Genomic DNA, 17,660 nt, shown 5'->3' with positions numbered 1-17,660 from the left:
TTCTACCTTGAGAAACTGGTTATGATTACAAATATAATTCCATTACAGTGGTGTATTTCGGCTCAGGGACTCCTTGGCACTTTGTTAGGTTCTGGAGACAAGCTGCAGATAGCTTCGCATTTAATCTGCAGCTACTGATTATTGTGTGTGTTGGTCTTTATTCAATTTAAAATAATAAGACTATTATTCTATCATATTATATCTATTAATCATCTGTCGCTTGCATTTGACATTTCTACCATTCCTACTGGATGATTCCAATCGATGGATCACATCTAAGGGAGGAAATTTGTAAGCTGAGTTTTTAATGGAGCTATTTGAGTTAAAAAGCCCCAGTAAAAATAATACCATCATGCTATGCACTTCAAATGCACTGCACATGGTAAATCCACACTTGGCTGGGAAATTAAATGACTGTGTCCTAAATGCGATAAAATTGATTTATCTTACATGTACACGTTGGTGTATCACATACAGAACTGTGCAAAAATCTTCAGTCAGACCTCATTTCTTTATATTTTGCTTCCTAGGAGCTGGACTTTCCTTCTCATTTTTTTAAGAGGCCTTGAGCAATAGTTCTTCTGAAGGACTTTTTCTTCAGACATTGGCAGCTTTTTCATTTATTTTTAGTGTGGTCCTTGTACGTGAGCATTTTTAGAGAAATGTGTTTGGGGTTAATTTTAGGATTTTGTTTTTGTTTCCTAGCAGCCTGTCACAAAAGCACATAATAAGCACATAATTTGCTCCAATTTCTTCAGTTGAATCAAGGAAAAATGTCAACGATAACACAGTGTGACAGGAATAAAACAGTATTTTTGCATAAAAAAGTTGATTCCCAAAGAATTAGCAGAAAACGTGGCATCTCGGTATAGCATGTGGTATGTCCTTAAAACAATTTTGGAAACTGGCTAGGTGGAGGATAAAGAAGAAGTAAGAAGCCTAAAAAAACGATCTAGAGCAAATATATAGTATCTAAAAGTCACATAATAAAAAATTGCTATCAGTAAGTAAGGGAGTATAATAGTGTGAGTCTACCACCATCTGTAAAACATGGTTGAGGCTCTGTAATGGTTTGTCGCTGAATTTCAGCCAGTGGTGTTGAGATCTCATCAAAGTTTATGGGATTATAAACACAGAAAAGTACCATCATATATTCTCCTGCAATGCAATAACATCTGGAAAGCATCTGATTGGCAGCGGCTTTATTTTTTTAACATGACAAGGATCCCAAACAGATTGCCAACACAGTAATAGCATACCTAGTCAGACAAACACACAATGGAGCACTATCAGTCATGGATTGGCCTCCTCAGAGCCTAGACATCAACACTGAAGCAATGTGGGATCATGTTGACAGAGAACAGAACAAAAGGCAGCCAACATGCAAAGAAGAGCTTTGCAGAAGCCTGGAGAACTAGTCCTGAAGACGACTTAAAGAAATTACAAACAGGCTTGCCTAAGAGAGTTCAGGCTTTGTTGAAGAATTAAATAATTACTTTCAAGCTTTTTATAATTGTGCAAACTGTTTTTGCCTTATGGACTGTATTTACATTTATGTAAAACATAAAGAAATGAGGGATGGCTTGATATTGCACAGTACTCTAAGAGGAGCTATTTTGACTCATCAGAGCATGAATATGGCAGGTGAAATAATGTTTTTTTAATGCAGTCGGGTTTTAGTAACTGAGTCAGAAAGCAATGCCAACATGGTCATTATTAGGACTCTGGAATTGGCTCACCTAAATGGAAGGCACTCATCATTTATAGTATTAATCACAGCTGTGCTTTTCATGCTATGGTATGCCAAAATGTCTGCTGTGAAAAAGCTCTATTAGCGCATAAACTCCTGTAACCTCACATTATCGCCAGGATAGCTGAACTGCCAACATAACAAAGAGCTGTGAAAGTGTAATGTTGCTTCTTTGGACCCGGAGAACACAGCGTAAGTGTGATTGCAGGTTTAAAGGACTATTTTTTTTTTTAAATCTTGTCGCAGAAAGTTTTCCTGATGGAAAAAAAAGATAAAAGTCTGCTTTATTTTTCATTTGAAGTTGTATTGTGATGGGTTCTTTTCATTATCCGGTGAGGTAAATTGCTCTCTATAATGATTTGATGATGAACTATTTTATCCTGTTCTAAATTATGTCTAATTACTGAAAAACAAGTGGCTCTTGCCAGGCAAACATTTGTGCCCAGGGTTCTGCAACTTCATTATCCACCGATGCCTGTTCAAGAAAACAGAGAAACAAGAAAAAAAGATTCTTGCTTCTAAAAAGTGAAATTATTTACTGACGTTTTGACACGTACACTACATATAAGCAAACACCTACACGCAATAAACATTAGAATGGCTATGCCAGTGAGACTTAATTTTCTTGAGCTCTTGTTCTTGCTCCAGGTGGTATGATAAGTCATTGTTTGTCCAATCTGAAAAGTTATGATAGCCACAGAGGGACATTTTTGTATGGGCAGCTCACCTCTAGTGCCTCAGGCTGTTTTGAGTTCACACAGTTGGCTTAGATAGACTCCCTGGCTTGTGATGATGCCTTGTGTCCACTTGGAGATCCAGTACAAGCGCTGGCAATGGACCAAAACACACGCCTGCTGCAAAACTGATGTGTGTATTTGTGCGTGAGTAAGATGGAACGAGAGAGGGAGGGATAGAGAGTGTGGGAGTCTGAGAGTGTGTGCTTGTGGATATAAATGGCTTAAATGTTCATGTGCTTTGTACACAACTCACTCTTTTTAATTCTACATGTTTGCCAGTGACGTCACCCACTCTGCCTAACCTTGCATAGATGCTTTGCAGTTGCGTGTTGCGTCACAGATCTCCTAGCAACCAAATGTGGTACCACAATGGAGGTCCCTTTGAGAATTGGCAAATAGATAAGGGCTCTAAATAACCACTGAAATTAAAACAGCGTGAGGAAAACTGGCTATCTAAGAAGAACAGTTTAGTCGGTCTCAGTTCAGTATTCTAGGAAAGATACACAGCCATTAGTACATGAGATTGAAAAGACAGATGTTGACATGATGACTCAGGCTTGGAGAGTCATCACTTTGTTGCTTTGTGGCTAGTAAAACTTACCAAACTACGTTTTTTTTTAGCAATTGTTCTTGTTCTTGATCAAAACCAGAAAATCTATAAATTTTAATTAAAAAAAATAAATACTGCATTGAAAGAAGGTAGAGTAGTGCAGTGCCCTTTGCCCTAATACATATTTGTTTCCCTGACTGCAATTTATTCCCCTTTGCATGCGTATGTTCTCTTTGACAGTCTGCAGACATGCAATGTTAATTGGTGATTCTAAAATTTGCTGTAAGTGTGGATGTGTATCTGTTTTTGGCCTCTCAGCCAATGCTCCCCTACTGTTTGTTGTTTGTTTGTTGTTTAAAACTATGTACTAACTTTTCATTTAATTGTCTTGTCCTGTACCATCAGACTACTAAGTAAAAACTGCTTTCCAGACTGTAAAAGTTTGGTAGCAGGACCTAATTTACTTTCAATCTGGCTTAAAACTTTCTCATCGAGGTCTTACCCTGAAACTCTGAAGATGGGTTCATAAACACTGGTCAGTTAGTGTCAGACTTATCCGTGCTTTATATTAGCTCTAAGGTGTTAGAAAGAAATGCCACAAGTCAGAGGAGTCTTTCTTAACACTGTGTGTACAAAAGATCCCACTGACAGCTCAGTTAATCTAAACAAAATGGTTTAATAGACAACTAGCCAGCAGGATAATGTAACAAAAACAACAGGTTTTGAGAAATTGAGAAAAGACTGATATGTGCACCACAGAAGCATCCCCCTAATTTAATTGGTTTATTCAATTTGATATAAGATGGAGTGGCACGTGGGGGGCATAAGGGCTCAGTTTGCTCAGCAAATTTTTGTATTTACTGAAACAAATAGCTGTTGCTGTCAGTGTTTTCCAAAAGCAATGGGCCTTGACATGGGTGCATAGGGACAGAGGGTGGAACCTGAAAGCCTTTTGTTGGCTAAGATTTGCCTCACTACTAAAACATGCTGCGCCTGTTGGTTGGGTTACTTGTCTGCATGCTCCAAGAAGCTCGAGTTCTCCAACTGAGGAAGTCTTTACCGAGCCATAAGACCTCCAGGCATCATCTGTTCTCCCATCCCTCCTCCCTCTGCCTCACTGGCATGTTTAAACCGGCAATCTTAAAAGACTCCCACCATCTATAAGGCAGTGTTGAGATACTTGTTTCATTCAAGATAATTGCTGTTTTTCCAGCGCTGTGATTGCTATTGTCAGTGTATCACAGCTTTTGTGCATGTGCATATATGCTATTTGCAATTATGTATCTGTGTGTTCTTGTTTATCAAAGATGTTAACACACACACTCATATATATATGTATATGGTTTTTTTGCAAAGAGAAAAAAAAAGCCAGATCGGCGTGTTGCTGTTGTCATAGCAACTGTGCAACCTTGCTTTTCTCCTGTTCCTCTTTTTTTTTTTGTCACATGGGAATAGAAAAGAAAAAAAAAATACCACCCCTTCCTTCATTTATGTCTTGTGCTATTCCACAAACAAATACAATACTTTGTTCAACTGTGTAATTTTGGGGGAATAATAAGAATAATAAGATGGAGTGTGCAACATGTCAGTCCTATAACACTCATGTACAATATTGCAGCACATTATGCAGCAAACGCCCACACAGTTTTACAGTCCCGTTGACTTTTTCTGCTGCTCTGCCCAGTCCGTTGTATGTATACCCTCATGTCAGACCCTTATCTTGTTAAACATGCTTCACATTCTCATAGAAACCGTCTGTTCTAATGGTGTGTTCTGCTGTATTTGTTTGGTATTCCAGACGTAAGCTATTGATTATCTCTTGATTGTACTGTGCCAGTTATGTGTGCCGTTGATTGCATTCAACCATTTGATTGAAGCTTTTATCCAAACTGCCAAAGTGCTGCAATCTGTCCATTGAGCTCTACGACCTTGATAATTCTGAAAATGATGAGAGTAGGTGTGGGTGAGATGATTTGGTAATAGCATTGACAATGAGAATGATTAGAATTTGTGTCTGATTTTTTTTTCATGTTGTTTGTGTTCTGTGTTTTTCAATTGTCGCTCGCTTCACTTTTCTCTCCTCTACCCGCAGTAAAAATTTCTTCTCCATGGGGAATAGCAGTGTTTAGCGTTCAGTCAATCAGGTAGAGAGGCATCTCAGTCTAACGTCAAATAAACTATATTTGGCTGTAAGTAGGCTCCTAGACTTGAGTAGTCTCTTTATCTCTGCACACATGCACACACCCGCCCCATCTGTTTAACCCACGGACGGAGAGAAACGCGTATCCCTGCGACTCTCGGTGTAGTTAGATTTTTCTTTTTAACTTTCATAAAAATATACACACACATGCACATCCACTCTCTCTCTCACACACACGCTCAACCCCATGGCCTGACGCGTGTCATATGACAAGCAAGTGGAGGAGGGGGACGGAAGGCCTCAGCTTAATTAGGCTGAGGCCAATAAGAGAAGATGGAGGAGGACACTGTTGTCTGGCGCCTTGGGGTTTGTCAGCTCCTGGAGGCTCATCTGTCACACACACAAGCACACACAAGCAAACACTTAGAAAGTATGCACCCTAGTTTATATTTCTATGATGGTTTTGGATTTTTTAAAGTTTTGATAGTTTCGTCAGGTGATTAGATGCCACCCGTGTGTGACCATGTATGCAGATATGTGCTCTTTTACTCCTGTCAAATTGCTTCAACTTTGTTTTTCCTCCGCGGACTGTTAAACCGACATGTTGGCACCGCCGCAGATGCTCAATTTCAGGTTTTAATTAGTTTAATTTTCTGTTTACTGATCAAGTGTTCTGTTTGTGTGTGAGTCTTTAAAACTCCTCTGCATTTATTTCACCTTCATTCCTCACGAGATAGCACGACTACTTCTAAGTGTAACAAATGCGTGTTTAGTTGTGACATTAGACCCGGACAAAAACTGTAATGCTGAGACAAACTTTAGGTTATTAAGGGCTGGCTCATTAGGACATTGTAACTGCAGCAGGGGAGTAGAGATAGGGGATAATGGTTCTCAGGCACGGTGGAAGTTAGTACACTTAATGGTATAGCAAGTCCTTATGGAGCAATACAAGAGCAGCTGATATATTTGATATATAACAGTACAGTCAAGCAACCTCATATTGTCCTATGAAAGAAGCCAGACAAGTGATAGCAGCCACACGCCGACCTCATGCTGCACATGCCACCTGTCGATTCCACCCAGCAGCAGGGGTCAGTAAAGCTGTTTACCTTGTTAAAGAGATGAAGGTGTGTACCCAACCACCTGTAGTTCATTGCTGAGGCTCATGTCATGTTTATTCCATGTATTTCTTTACATAAAAAAACAACAATGAATATAAAAGTCAAGCTTTACCATAGATTTTTGTATAATTAAAGATTTTGTTGAATTTGAAGCAACAGCAACAGGGCATCTGCCTTTAAAATGATCAGAGCATCTGAACAGTAAACAGGGAGGCTGTTATCATGAGACAGTTCCCGTGGATTTCATGCTAATGTAGTTAATCTGTATCTAATATATACTTAATTTTAGCACAATCATATGTGAAACTGAAAAATTGTAACATTAATAGACATAAGCCAACTGCACCAGCTCGTAGAGGGCAAAGCATATTCGAAACAGAATATTCTGTCATGTCTTAAGCTTATGCTTTTATTTGATTGCCTTCATTGTGTTCTCATGACATAAATGCTCATTACCTGCTCTTGTAGGAGTCCCAGGATCATAGAAGATTTTTGTTAAAGAAAATCATCGCTGTTAAAGCCACACACAAACCTCTCTGGCTCCACCACTGACAAGTCCAATCATCTGCCAGTTGCCAACAAAGGAGACAAAAGCAGATGATGTCAGTTCCCTTTATATTGAGTTATCAGGTTGATTGAGTGTAATTGAGCAATGCATCGGAGTGTGGAGAGAAGACACCAAGCCCCTGGAGACAGTGGAGGAGGAGTGGAGGAAGGGTGTTTCAGGAACCAGGAAATGCTCATGGCACCAGGGCCATGACATTAGCACTGTCGACAGCTGCTGATTATTTACTGCCTTGTAATGAATTAATAGAACTGACTGTTCCTTTCAACAGATGAAAAAAATAAGATTCCTTATCTTTTTTACTTGCAGTTATTAAAACTTCAAACACCAGTCGCTTTGAAAAAGTGTTACTAAAAGTACATTAGGCCATTTAGAAACTTGTGTGATAAACGCTTGGTTCGAGTAACAAAAATCGAAGAAAACTGTTAATGTATTTACATAAAACCTAGTAATTTAGTAAATATAAATCATTATAAAAATAACGTAATAAAACTTTCTTCTTCTTTTTACTTAAATTTGCTTCAGTGCCAATGACTTGGGTATCAGGCTTATGCCAATAAGTTTAAACCCTCACTAGATTTCAATGGATAAGGACAGAGTTTTGTGAAACTCCATGCAGATGCCTTATTGATAGAAATTTGATTACCACCTTGTTAGTTTTGCTTAAGCCAAAGTGACCATATTTGACTTAGATGGTGTAGGGCTATGTTATCCGCTAATGCTAGCAAGTGTTATTAGCAAGACTGGATGAATTTAGCTATATAGTAGATACCCAAATCTTCATCAAACTATAAATACTATGTGTATTCTGGTGTAAAGTTGAGCATTGTAACTATAAATAGTATAAAAGTGTTTTGTACGTGATTTGAAACCTGCATGCTTTTTAAAGGCTGTGGTGGCACAAGCATTTGCAGTTGTACAAAAGTTTCTGGGAGTCATATTTCATAAAACTTTTGTGAAATGTGGTTGTTTTTAGAGTCAAAAAGGTGGATTATCCAGGGTATTCTCATTGACTAAGCACTGAGTGTGTGTTATCCCCAGTTCCACAGTCAAAGCAATATATTGCTTTGGTTTTACAACACCAAGATGGAAACAACAACGATGCTCAGCTGGAGGCTTCATAACAGGACTTTCCTAATTAATGGGAAATATCATGATACTATTAGGAAACATTGTATCTAAATATATATTTTATAGACAACCTAAGATTTTAGAAAAGAAAATCAGTGGCTTATGTAAAAAAATACTCCTAAATGACATTTATTTTTGGGATTTGGTGTGCACTTGTCAGATTGATGAGACAATTACTCTCTTCCCATCATGTTGTTACAAAATATTTCATTTTGGGGTGTAAAATATGAAAACATGATTATTTTTAGTAGTATACATATGAGTTGAAAATTATACTGCAACCAACCCAGCTTATTTCCTTCCATTCAGCCTATTTGAAGTGACCGTCTTCAGTATTGCACAGGAAAGAGAGTAATCATGAATACGTGCATAAAGACTCTTTGAAAACTATATGTATTTTACATTTGTGTAAAATATTATTTAATAGTTATGAAAGATGGGAGTGTGTCTTGGTGTATGCTGACAATCTCAAAATACTGCATATATACAGTTGTGCTGTTTTCATGAAACAAATTTATTCTCCCAGTGTGGTACATTTGTGACACAGTATGACAGATTTCTGTTAATAATTGCTGAATTATTAGAGCCAAGTGTGAAAATGGTATTGAAAATTAGAAATAATTATTAGGAATGCAACTTTCTATCTGCAGCCTGCTCCTTATTGTCTGCTTTAGACCGCTCTAGCTAGCATTCCTATCATAACATAAAACATCTATAACAAAAAAAAAAAAATAGACTCTTCTGAGGAATATGTAAAGGTTTTTTGATATTTTTTCCTCTTTAATTTTGTGGTAAAAGTGTGACTGAAAATTACCTTTGGACTTGTAGTAGTGCAGTTTCTGCAGAAATTGAAATAACACACCAAAAATGAGCTTTTATTATAGGTTTTTCCACCATGACCCTTGACTATGTCAGCATTTTTCAGCATTGCTCTTTTCTTACTGAATCATTGCAGCCAGCACGTCTTTAGAGTGTGATATCATCTCAATGCATATCTATCACATCCAGCCGCCTTCACAGGTAATTCAGTGTTGGATGCTGTTTTCACCTGGTATTAAGAGGTGGCTTATGAATGAATCAGGCTGCTCAGTTATTGAAAGCACTAATGGACCATGTGAAAGGTTTTTGTGGTAAAAATCTTTTTAAGCCAGAGTTCTTTATAATAGATTACAGATAGCACTAAAGTAGCCTGGTTATCAAGGGATATCTACAGCAAACAATTCAAACAGGTGGTACCGATTCAGCTTATTCTGTTTTCATCCCAAAAGGTTGCAACGAGCATTAGAGAGAAAAGTTTTTATTTTATATTACATAGTGCAGTCTTGCTCGTTTCATACAATACTTATTATTTATACCTATTCATGTACTCATCTGTCTATTTCCTGTACCTGCCTACATACATACCTACCTAGCTTAAAGTGGGAATCACCAGAGACTCCACAATATGATTTTATCATTATTCTTCATGCACAATAAAATAGTATATTGCAAAATGTTTAAGACTGCAATAATAAGTATTGCAATAACATATATTGCAATTTATCGCTTTTTCAATTGGAAATTGTATCTCCAAAGGCAGACTTTGTCAGTACCTGTTTTATCAGTCTGTCAAACAGACCAACTGAATAACACTGTTAATCAAACTTGTCTAGTGTAGTCTAACTTAGTCTAGTCCAATTTCACTGAATTCAAACATGTGAAGGCACTGCTGGAGTATGTCTTCGAGGAGCATTCAGATGCCTGTGAAGCTAAGGAGGAACTGTATCAGCAATGGTTTGTGATCAATGAAGCAATTATTGCTGCTTATCAGTCTGAGAAGGATTATAAAACCAAGCAATCTGAAGTCCACCCCTCTACAAGAGATTATTCACACATGGAAAACATTCAAGACAGTTAAAAATCTCAGCACAGTGCAGTACAGATGTTAAGATTGCTACAGGGTGATCAGATCTGGTTGTGACTCTACTGGTTTATTTTTAATCATCAGTATTTTTTAGTCTATTAAAACTTTTCTCAATCCGACTTGCAAATGTCTTTCTATAGACGTTCAAGTTTGCGATAATACTGTTTCATGTGGTTACAGCTGTTAGATAGTTAGTACAGTTGGCCATCAATTAAAAGGAGCTAAGAGTGTTGGATATGGAGAGCATGCCTTGGCCACAAACCTTTGTTCTTCCATAAACAACAGGAAAAAGTAATACGCAATCTGCTTACTATTGCCTGGGGATATCTATCCATCTCCTGGACAGCTTAAGAATAAGTTATTGGAGAAGAGGGAGCACAAATGGAGTGGCCGGCATATAACCTGGCTCACCTGTGTGGTGTTGACTTGATTAACTCTGTGGCAGGACTGGAGGTGGCCTTTGAGGATGAAGAATTTCCAGTGAAAAGCAGCCACTCAGAAATAAGGAGGTCGGCACGGTGTCAAACAGTGTTCAAATGCCAATTGCAAACTCCAGTGAATTTGAAGATGATGATAAAACGCCATTGTCCAAATTTTTCCGGTTTCAGAAGTCAAGATTCAAACCTAGCTCCAGGCGTCAGTAAACCCTGGACTGTTAATACAGCTAGTAGAAATTTTTTCCAAAGTTCTGTGTGGCTCTAAAGCTAAGCTGAATTATGTTTTAGGAGGAATCTGAATATAACTAGCATAGAGTATAAAAGTGAGCGAATTTATCATCCCCAGCCCCTATTTGGACTTCCTATGTTTATATGAGACCTGGATTAATGAAAATAGCCCCAGTGCTGCAATAAATGTGCCTGGGTACAACAGCTACAGCAGAGAGAGAGGAGTAGCAAGGCAAAGTCTGATTTCTTTAATTAAAAAAAAAAAAAAAAACCTTCAAAATTCAAATAAATGGAAACTTAATACATAGTTTGGTAAAAGTAATGGAATTTATTAACCTCTATTTTGTTAATTCAGTAGCCACGATTGTTCAGGGATTTTCAGTCAGTGACATCAGTATGTGCTCAGATCAAACAGTGGAGCCAGACTTTAAATTTGGGCATTTACGTTCCAGAGTTGGCGATGTTTTTGGTATAGGCACAATAATGATGAAGGATCTGAGAGACACAGGTATTTGGAAATCAGTTGTTAGACCCATATACAAAGATGGTGCCCCATCAACATTCTGCATGTTTTTAAAGTGTCTGAAAAACTGGTTGAACATCAGATTATCACTTATTTACACAGCTGTTCTTCTGCTTTGAATCCAGGTTTTTCAGCTAATCGTCCCACTGATACAATAAGGTTTTACCCTTTTTATGGAAAGAGTGAGATCCTTATTAGACAAAGGAGGTTTTGCAGAAACTATGTTTCATTTGATACTCACTGCATATTGCTTGAGCTGATTTAAAGTTGGCTTTGGTGTCCTTGGCTATTGTTATGATATGATGGTGGTGTGGGAGATTTGACTTTGTAAATGTGATGTGTCATATCCGTCGTCTTTGTCTCGTCCCTGTTAAAGTACGGATGGTGCTTTCTTGGCTTTCTCCAATCCATAATATTGTTTTACCAACTTCATCCGGCACATTGTCACCTCTGCTAACCTCAATAGAAAAAAGTTAACAGTGCCATCCGGTGGACTTTAATTGATTTTATTAATCTATGGTGTAGTGGTTTAAATACAATATTTACCTAACAGGCAAAAGCTCCCCAAGAAGAGACACTCTCTATGGGATTGTGTCATTAAGAGCATCCATTGTAAAACTCTGTTAAATCAAACATGCATCACAACCTGCTGTGATAAACCCCTTGTGAATAAGGGAGCAGCCAACAGTAGCATTCTGTAGCATTTGTACTAACAAATTGTATTTGCAATTTATATAATAAGATATGGATTTTTTTGTGTCAGTATATCGATAAGATATTGCCATGCAAAATATCATGACGCTATGCTCTATTGATTTTTTCCCTCTGCCTCTACTATCTACCTACCTACCTACTCTATCTTGATAACAAGGACAGCATCTCATTAAACCTGACTCTCTACAACTAATTAAAGCTGACACCAAAATATCAGTTTGTTGCTACAAAAACAGTCTATTCCTTGAAATGCCATACATGCTAAATGTAATACATAATACCAGACATTTAGTGAATTCTGAAAGACATACTGACAGCCTACAAAAGTAAAAACCATGCCTCTGCCCTGTTCTTTCCACTCTATCTCTAGACACTCTCTCAGTGCCTCGCTGGTCCCCACAGATTCCCCGAAGAGATCTGGGAAATTCAATAAAACACAGGTAGGCCTAAAGGAAAATATGTGGGTGAGTGTGGATGAGGTTCCCTCTGTGCATATGCTCACATCTGTGATAGAATGGCAGTCCAATTAAAAAGGGCTTCTTGTGTAACTCACTCAGTTTTCTTTCTCTCTTTGTCTCTCTTTCTCTCTCTCACCCTGCTTGACTCCAAGCAGGATGCTTATGATCTAAAAAGTAAAACAATAGCTACAGTATTAGTTGGAGGATTTTAGCAACCTCAAGAACGTGGGTGTTTTTCCTGTTGAAAGTCTGTGAGGTGGAAAGAGAAGCTCTAAGCATCTTCATACGGAGCCAAACTGAGCACAAATGTAATGTATGTAGCTGTTATTTGAAGATTAAGGTGATTAATGGTTTTAAGAAATACCATTATTCCATCCAGCAGCCTCCTTGATGTCAGTTTGCAGTTTTCAGAAGTGTGCCCTTGATCATATTGTTGGCATGTTATGATAAATGTATTTAGGAAAGTAGTGAATAACCCACCACTTTAGGGCCTCTCCTGTGCTGAAAGATTATTTTTTTAAGCAGAATCGGCTCCTAATTTCATATTATCACTCATAGCTGACAGCCTGCTAAAGAAATCAGTCAGGTGGAGTTGGTTGGGGTAAGTTGTGCCTCTCAGTTGATGAAAAAGATTGGCACAATAAAGAGATTTTGATTCTGTCAGACTACATTAGTCACCTGCCATTAGCCAGCCACACTGCTGGCATTGCATCAGCCAATAGTCACATATGCGCTCAGACCACTTAGTCAGTGTGTGAAGGGAATTGGTTGTTGGTACCAAAGTACATTGTGGATTTGTTTATTGTAGAAGAGACTGTGTTGGAATCCTCAGCAGCGACACAGGCCTGTGAACTCCCGTTACTCAAACTGATTGTTATATTGATGTAAAAACCATATAGCCTATTCGTTCATACAGTGTTACTGAAAGATGAAAATGAAATGGCCACAAATTAAATCAGGAGGTGAGGGAGATTAGGAAGGTAAACACTTTCAGAGGAGTAGCTTCTTCAGGCATCTATTATCCTTGCAGAAAGGTTATGCAGGGAATGAGATATGTTTGCCAAAAGCCTTCTGTCAGAATGAGAGAACGTTATGAAAGGCAAAAGGTCAGAACCCGTGTTCCTCTCATTGTAATCCTCAGCTCTTTCATGTCATATAGATGTGCAACAAGTGAAAAATCGATGCCCTTTTTCTGAATCTCACTTTCTCTTCTTTTGCTTGTAGGTTTTCCACAAAATACTGGATGTCCCAGACATGCATAGTATGTGGAAAGGGAATGTTGTTTGGACTGAAATGTAAAAACTGCAAGTAGGTATCAGTACTGGTCAGTGCTCAGTACCCACTGTTGTCAGTGTCCACATTAGTAATTAATATCTAATCCCACACATTTGCTTATATTCCTGTCATTACTTTGTTTAATTAGTGTGCCATCCCGCTTGTTTTTCAATTATATCCCTTTGTCTCTTTTGATTGTTTTTCGACATGACACACGTCAGTGACCCCTTTTGTTTTCAGCTCACTTGAATAAATTTCCAATTTACTGTCTCTTTTTCCACCCACTTTGCATAGGTGTTATTGCTGTGTAATAAACACCACATAACAATGAGACACACACTAATCAAGTTTCTCTGTTTCGTGCATACTCAGGCTGAAGTGCCACAACAAATGCACCAAAGAAGCCCCACCTTGCCATTTACTGATCATTCAGCGAGGCGGACGGGAATCCCTCAAAGGTATTTTTTGATGTAATTTCCAGTGTTGATATTATGTGTATACAAAATTGACTAACTTTCACATTTTGTTGATCATTGATCAAAAACCACTGATTCCATTCAAAGAGAGTTGGGGAATGGCTGCAATCACAGCATTGTAAGATGGCGAAAGCGTTCCAGGGAGGAACGCTGGTTTGAGCGCGGAGTCAAGGAGGCCATTTACGTGAAAAGGGAAAGACCATCTCTGAATCAAGGAGGGGGCCTAAGGGTACATCTTTTGCCATCTTACAATGCTGTGATTGATTTCAATGATCAATGGGCTTTGATCGGTAGTTGTTGATCAATGGCCATGAGAATTTGCATTTTAATGATCAAGGAACTGACTTTACAGCCCATTGTTCATTCAGTGGGCTGGTTTCAGTCATTGTGCAATGTACTATTATAAGGTTGGGGAAACCTGCAGTCAGCAGGTTGGATGAGTCACTTGGATGAGTGACGAAACGTTTGTCCCTCTGTAAACGCTACGTCCAGATGAACAGAATCAACCTTTTGGGATTTACTTACCTGGATGATTGAGCATGCATCAAGATGTTATTTTACACTTGTTGACTAGTAGTTTTTATTTTATTATGTTTAACAGATAATTAAGTAATAAATAAATGGTTAACAAGATTTCTAAAATCCTTGTGTGAGAGTACGGGAGGCCTAACTATTAGCCAGCTCAGCCAGGATTAATGCCTTTGTCAAGCCTTGTGAAGCTATCCAGCTCTCGCTTGTTTTAGGCCACCCAAAGACATGGCTCTACAGCTCTCGTGATTAACTATATTTGAACATATCTGATTCCATTGAGCAAATGAAGTTATATTTTTTTTCAGCCTTCATTTGTAAAAGTGAAACTGCTTCTGCAGGTATAGGCTATCTCCTGATTAGTTAAGCCATATAGGTTTGACAAATGTGCATCACGAGCTGTTTATACTGACACAGACAGCACTGAAGAAATTCTTATTATCTGCTATGAGAATTAAGATTCTTTTTTTCTTTTGTCCTCTCTCTGCCTTCCCCCTTTCCTTCTTCTCAAAATAAGATCATCAAGGAATAACTCAAGGTAAAGAGCACTAATTAGATGTCTTCTCTGCCTTCGTAAGAGAAAATGACAGTTTTTTAATGACATAGTTTGCTTAAGGAAATTTGTTTTAACAGTGTGTGTGTGTGTGTGTGTGTGTGTGTGATAAAAGATGGATGGTGTTAAAGGAGAGGCAGTTTGTTCATTTTTTTCATATTAAAAGCAGTGTCTGATAAAGAATTTGTCTAATTTTCCTAAAGCTGTCAGGCAATTACTGTTTAATGTCAATCTCCCGTAGTGCTTCATTGTTCCTTTATGCTTTTTTTTTTCTGCAGTAGCTCGTCTGGTACGGACTGAATCAGTGCCATGTGACATCAACAACCCGCTCAGGTACACAGACCTGCACATCAGTCAGACGCTCCCCAAAACCAACAAAATCAACAAGGTAAGGGTAAAAAATAAACCGTGTATTACAATCTGCGTATTTCTTGTCCTACATATCGCTTTCATTTATTTTTGGGAGCTTTGTGAGTCATTGTGTATTTGGAATCAGGAAACCGTACGAAAATATCTTCAGCAATATTGATGTTTACACAGATGGATTTGTTTTCCTACACTGGATATTTTACAGCCAGCACATCTATCAAATTCAGCTCAGTTCCAGAGAAAAAAGTTTATCACTAAATTCCCATGGTGGTAACACCATGCTGGAAATACTGTGAAACAAACGCGCTTGTTAGGAAATAATGGGCAGGTGTGAACATGTGAGTAAGAGCTTCAAAACGCCACAGCTTTTATGTGTACCTTTGTCTAGAAGTTTCAGAAACTGGTTTGTCAACGCACATATGTTTTGTGTTGCTCATAGATTCACTTTTCCAAAACTCAAATCTTGGTTATAAACTTTGAAATATTATTCAGTAAAGTAAAATGGTAGTATCACTAAATTCTGTTGGAATTTATTTCCTCAGATGTGATTAATGTAAGTTAAAGTTTAAAGGTATAATTAGGCACAATTATCTTGTGGAGTGATTATAATTAAAAAAATAACCATTTAACCCCTGGATTTGATTTCATATTCATATCATAATTACTTAGAATTAGAAACTAAATTAATTTAGTTTTTTTTTGTTTGTATGTTTTTTTCAAATTGCAAATTCAAACTGTGGTTATATCATAGTTTAAATTACTGACGTTGGGTATCAAAATACATGCACAGCACAATCTGCTGTGCACCAGTCGAGCTGCACATACCACATTGATACAATCTTTACTTTTTAATATAATTTGTCAGAGTTGATCTTTTTTGTGGCAGATGATGATGTCTTGCTAAAGTCTAACCTACATTTGATTGAATGTTATATTGCTTGTACAAAAGACTTTGATAGTTTATTACAAACTACAGATGCTCTGATTTCTTTTTCTTTTTTGTTTTTACAAAGTATTCCCTAACTCTTCAGGTTGCTTTACCACCTTCCAGGCAGCCATTGATTTCCCTCTATCCAGTGCGCTTTCAAAATCAAGTAGCAGAAACTATATAAATTTGCTTGAGGAAGATAATCCATCATATTGAAAAGTCTAATTTTTCTCTGGTGTATTCTTTGTGGATAACAGTTTGAAATCTCTACGTGTTGTTGCATTTCAAGGGCACCTAAGATTTAACATTTGGCTGCTGAGCAAAAAAATATTGTCTATTTTTCATCAATATCAGGTACTTCTTTTTTTTTTGCTTGTTTTCTGGATTAAATTTCCAAATTGTTTAATTTATAAATTGATTTTATGTCTGTAAAGTCAGGAGGAACTTCACTGAAAATGAAATGAGTTGAATTATTTGTGATAAAATGCTGCACCCAAGTCTTTGGATGACTAGACTTCAGTATGAAATGATTATATTAAGTAACTATTTGAATTTAAACTAGATGGAGTCTACTCAGGGGCTGTCATCTAGGTCTGAAATGATTTTTGCAAAATCTTCGGCTGAAGAACTGATCTGATGTGATGAAAATGAGATGAGATGAGATGAGAAGATGAGAAACATTTTACAGAAAAGTAAAGTTGACTACATTGCTCATTGTGATGGATTACATCTGTCAGGCAAGTTCCAAGTCTCTGATGTTCACTTTGTACTGAAATGAATAAAAAGTTCTGCCTTGAAGGTAGAAAATCAGTCTAGAGACTCCAAGTTAGATGGAGAGAGCTGAACAATAAAGCAGAGCGAGGGCCTTTTACAATTAACAAACTGAGGGCCAGATTTAGTAGCTGTGTCAGTATACAACTCTTTTAGTGATTAAAAAAAAGCTACAGTTGGTGTTTATTAAATATGTGCAGTGTCAATTGTGCAACTGAAAGGTGTGGACAGTTATTTCTGGCCTCATTGCAGATTGCACATTATAGTGTTTGGGGTTTAAGTCACACTTCTGGAGAGAAATTCACAATAAAAACAGTTTCTGTGTGTGTTGTATTTCTCTGCATTGCACACACTTATAGCCACGTGTTGTATTAGATCTACAATTAATGCCAAACAACAATTAATGGGGCTGAAAAGGTCTTAAGTGTGTTATGTGAATGTCTAATCTTACAAAATGTAAAACTGGCTGTGTAGAGAAAAAAAAACGATGCATGAAACAGCAA

General features: G+C 37.6%; 1 protein-coding gene across 4 annotated transcripts in view; it reads left to right on the top strand.

Annotated features, from left to right (window-relative positions):
- Positions 1-17,660, top strand: part of ksr2 (kinase suppressor of ras 2) — a 122,550-nt gene that overhangs the window by 62,674 nt on the left and 42,216 nt on the right. For all 4 annotated transcript variants that reach the window (XM_025912025.1, XM_005473616.4, XM_025912024.1 and 1 more), the window contains 5 exons: positions 12,170-12,239; positions 13,482-13,565; positions 13,905-13,990; positions 15,054-15,074; positions 15,368-15,477. In XM_025912025.1, the coding sequence (XP_025767810.1) occupies positions 12,170-12,239; positions 13,482-13,565; positions 13,905-13,990; positions 15,054-15,074; positions 15,368-15,477 (371 nt within the window). The remainder of the gene's footprint in view (positions 1-12,169; positions 12,240-13,481; positions 13,566-13,904; positions 13,991-15,053; positions 15,075-15,367; positions 15,478-17,660) is intronic.

The sequence above is a fragment of the Oreochromis niloticus genome, linkage group LG12 (assembly GCF_001858045.2).
Source record: "Oreochromis niloticus isolate F11D_XX linkage group LG12, O_niloticus_UMD_NMBU, whole genome shotgun sequence".
Taxonomy (NCBI): Eukaryota; Metazoa; Chordata; class Actinopteri; order Cichliformes; family Cichlidae; genus Oreochromis; species Oreochromis niloticus.
This window is presented reverse-complemented; position numbering and strand designations above follow the sequence as displayed.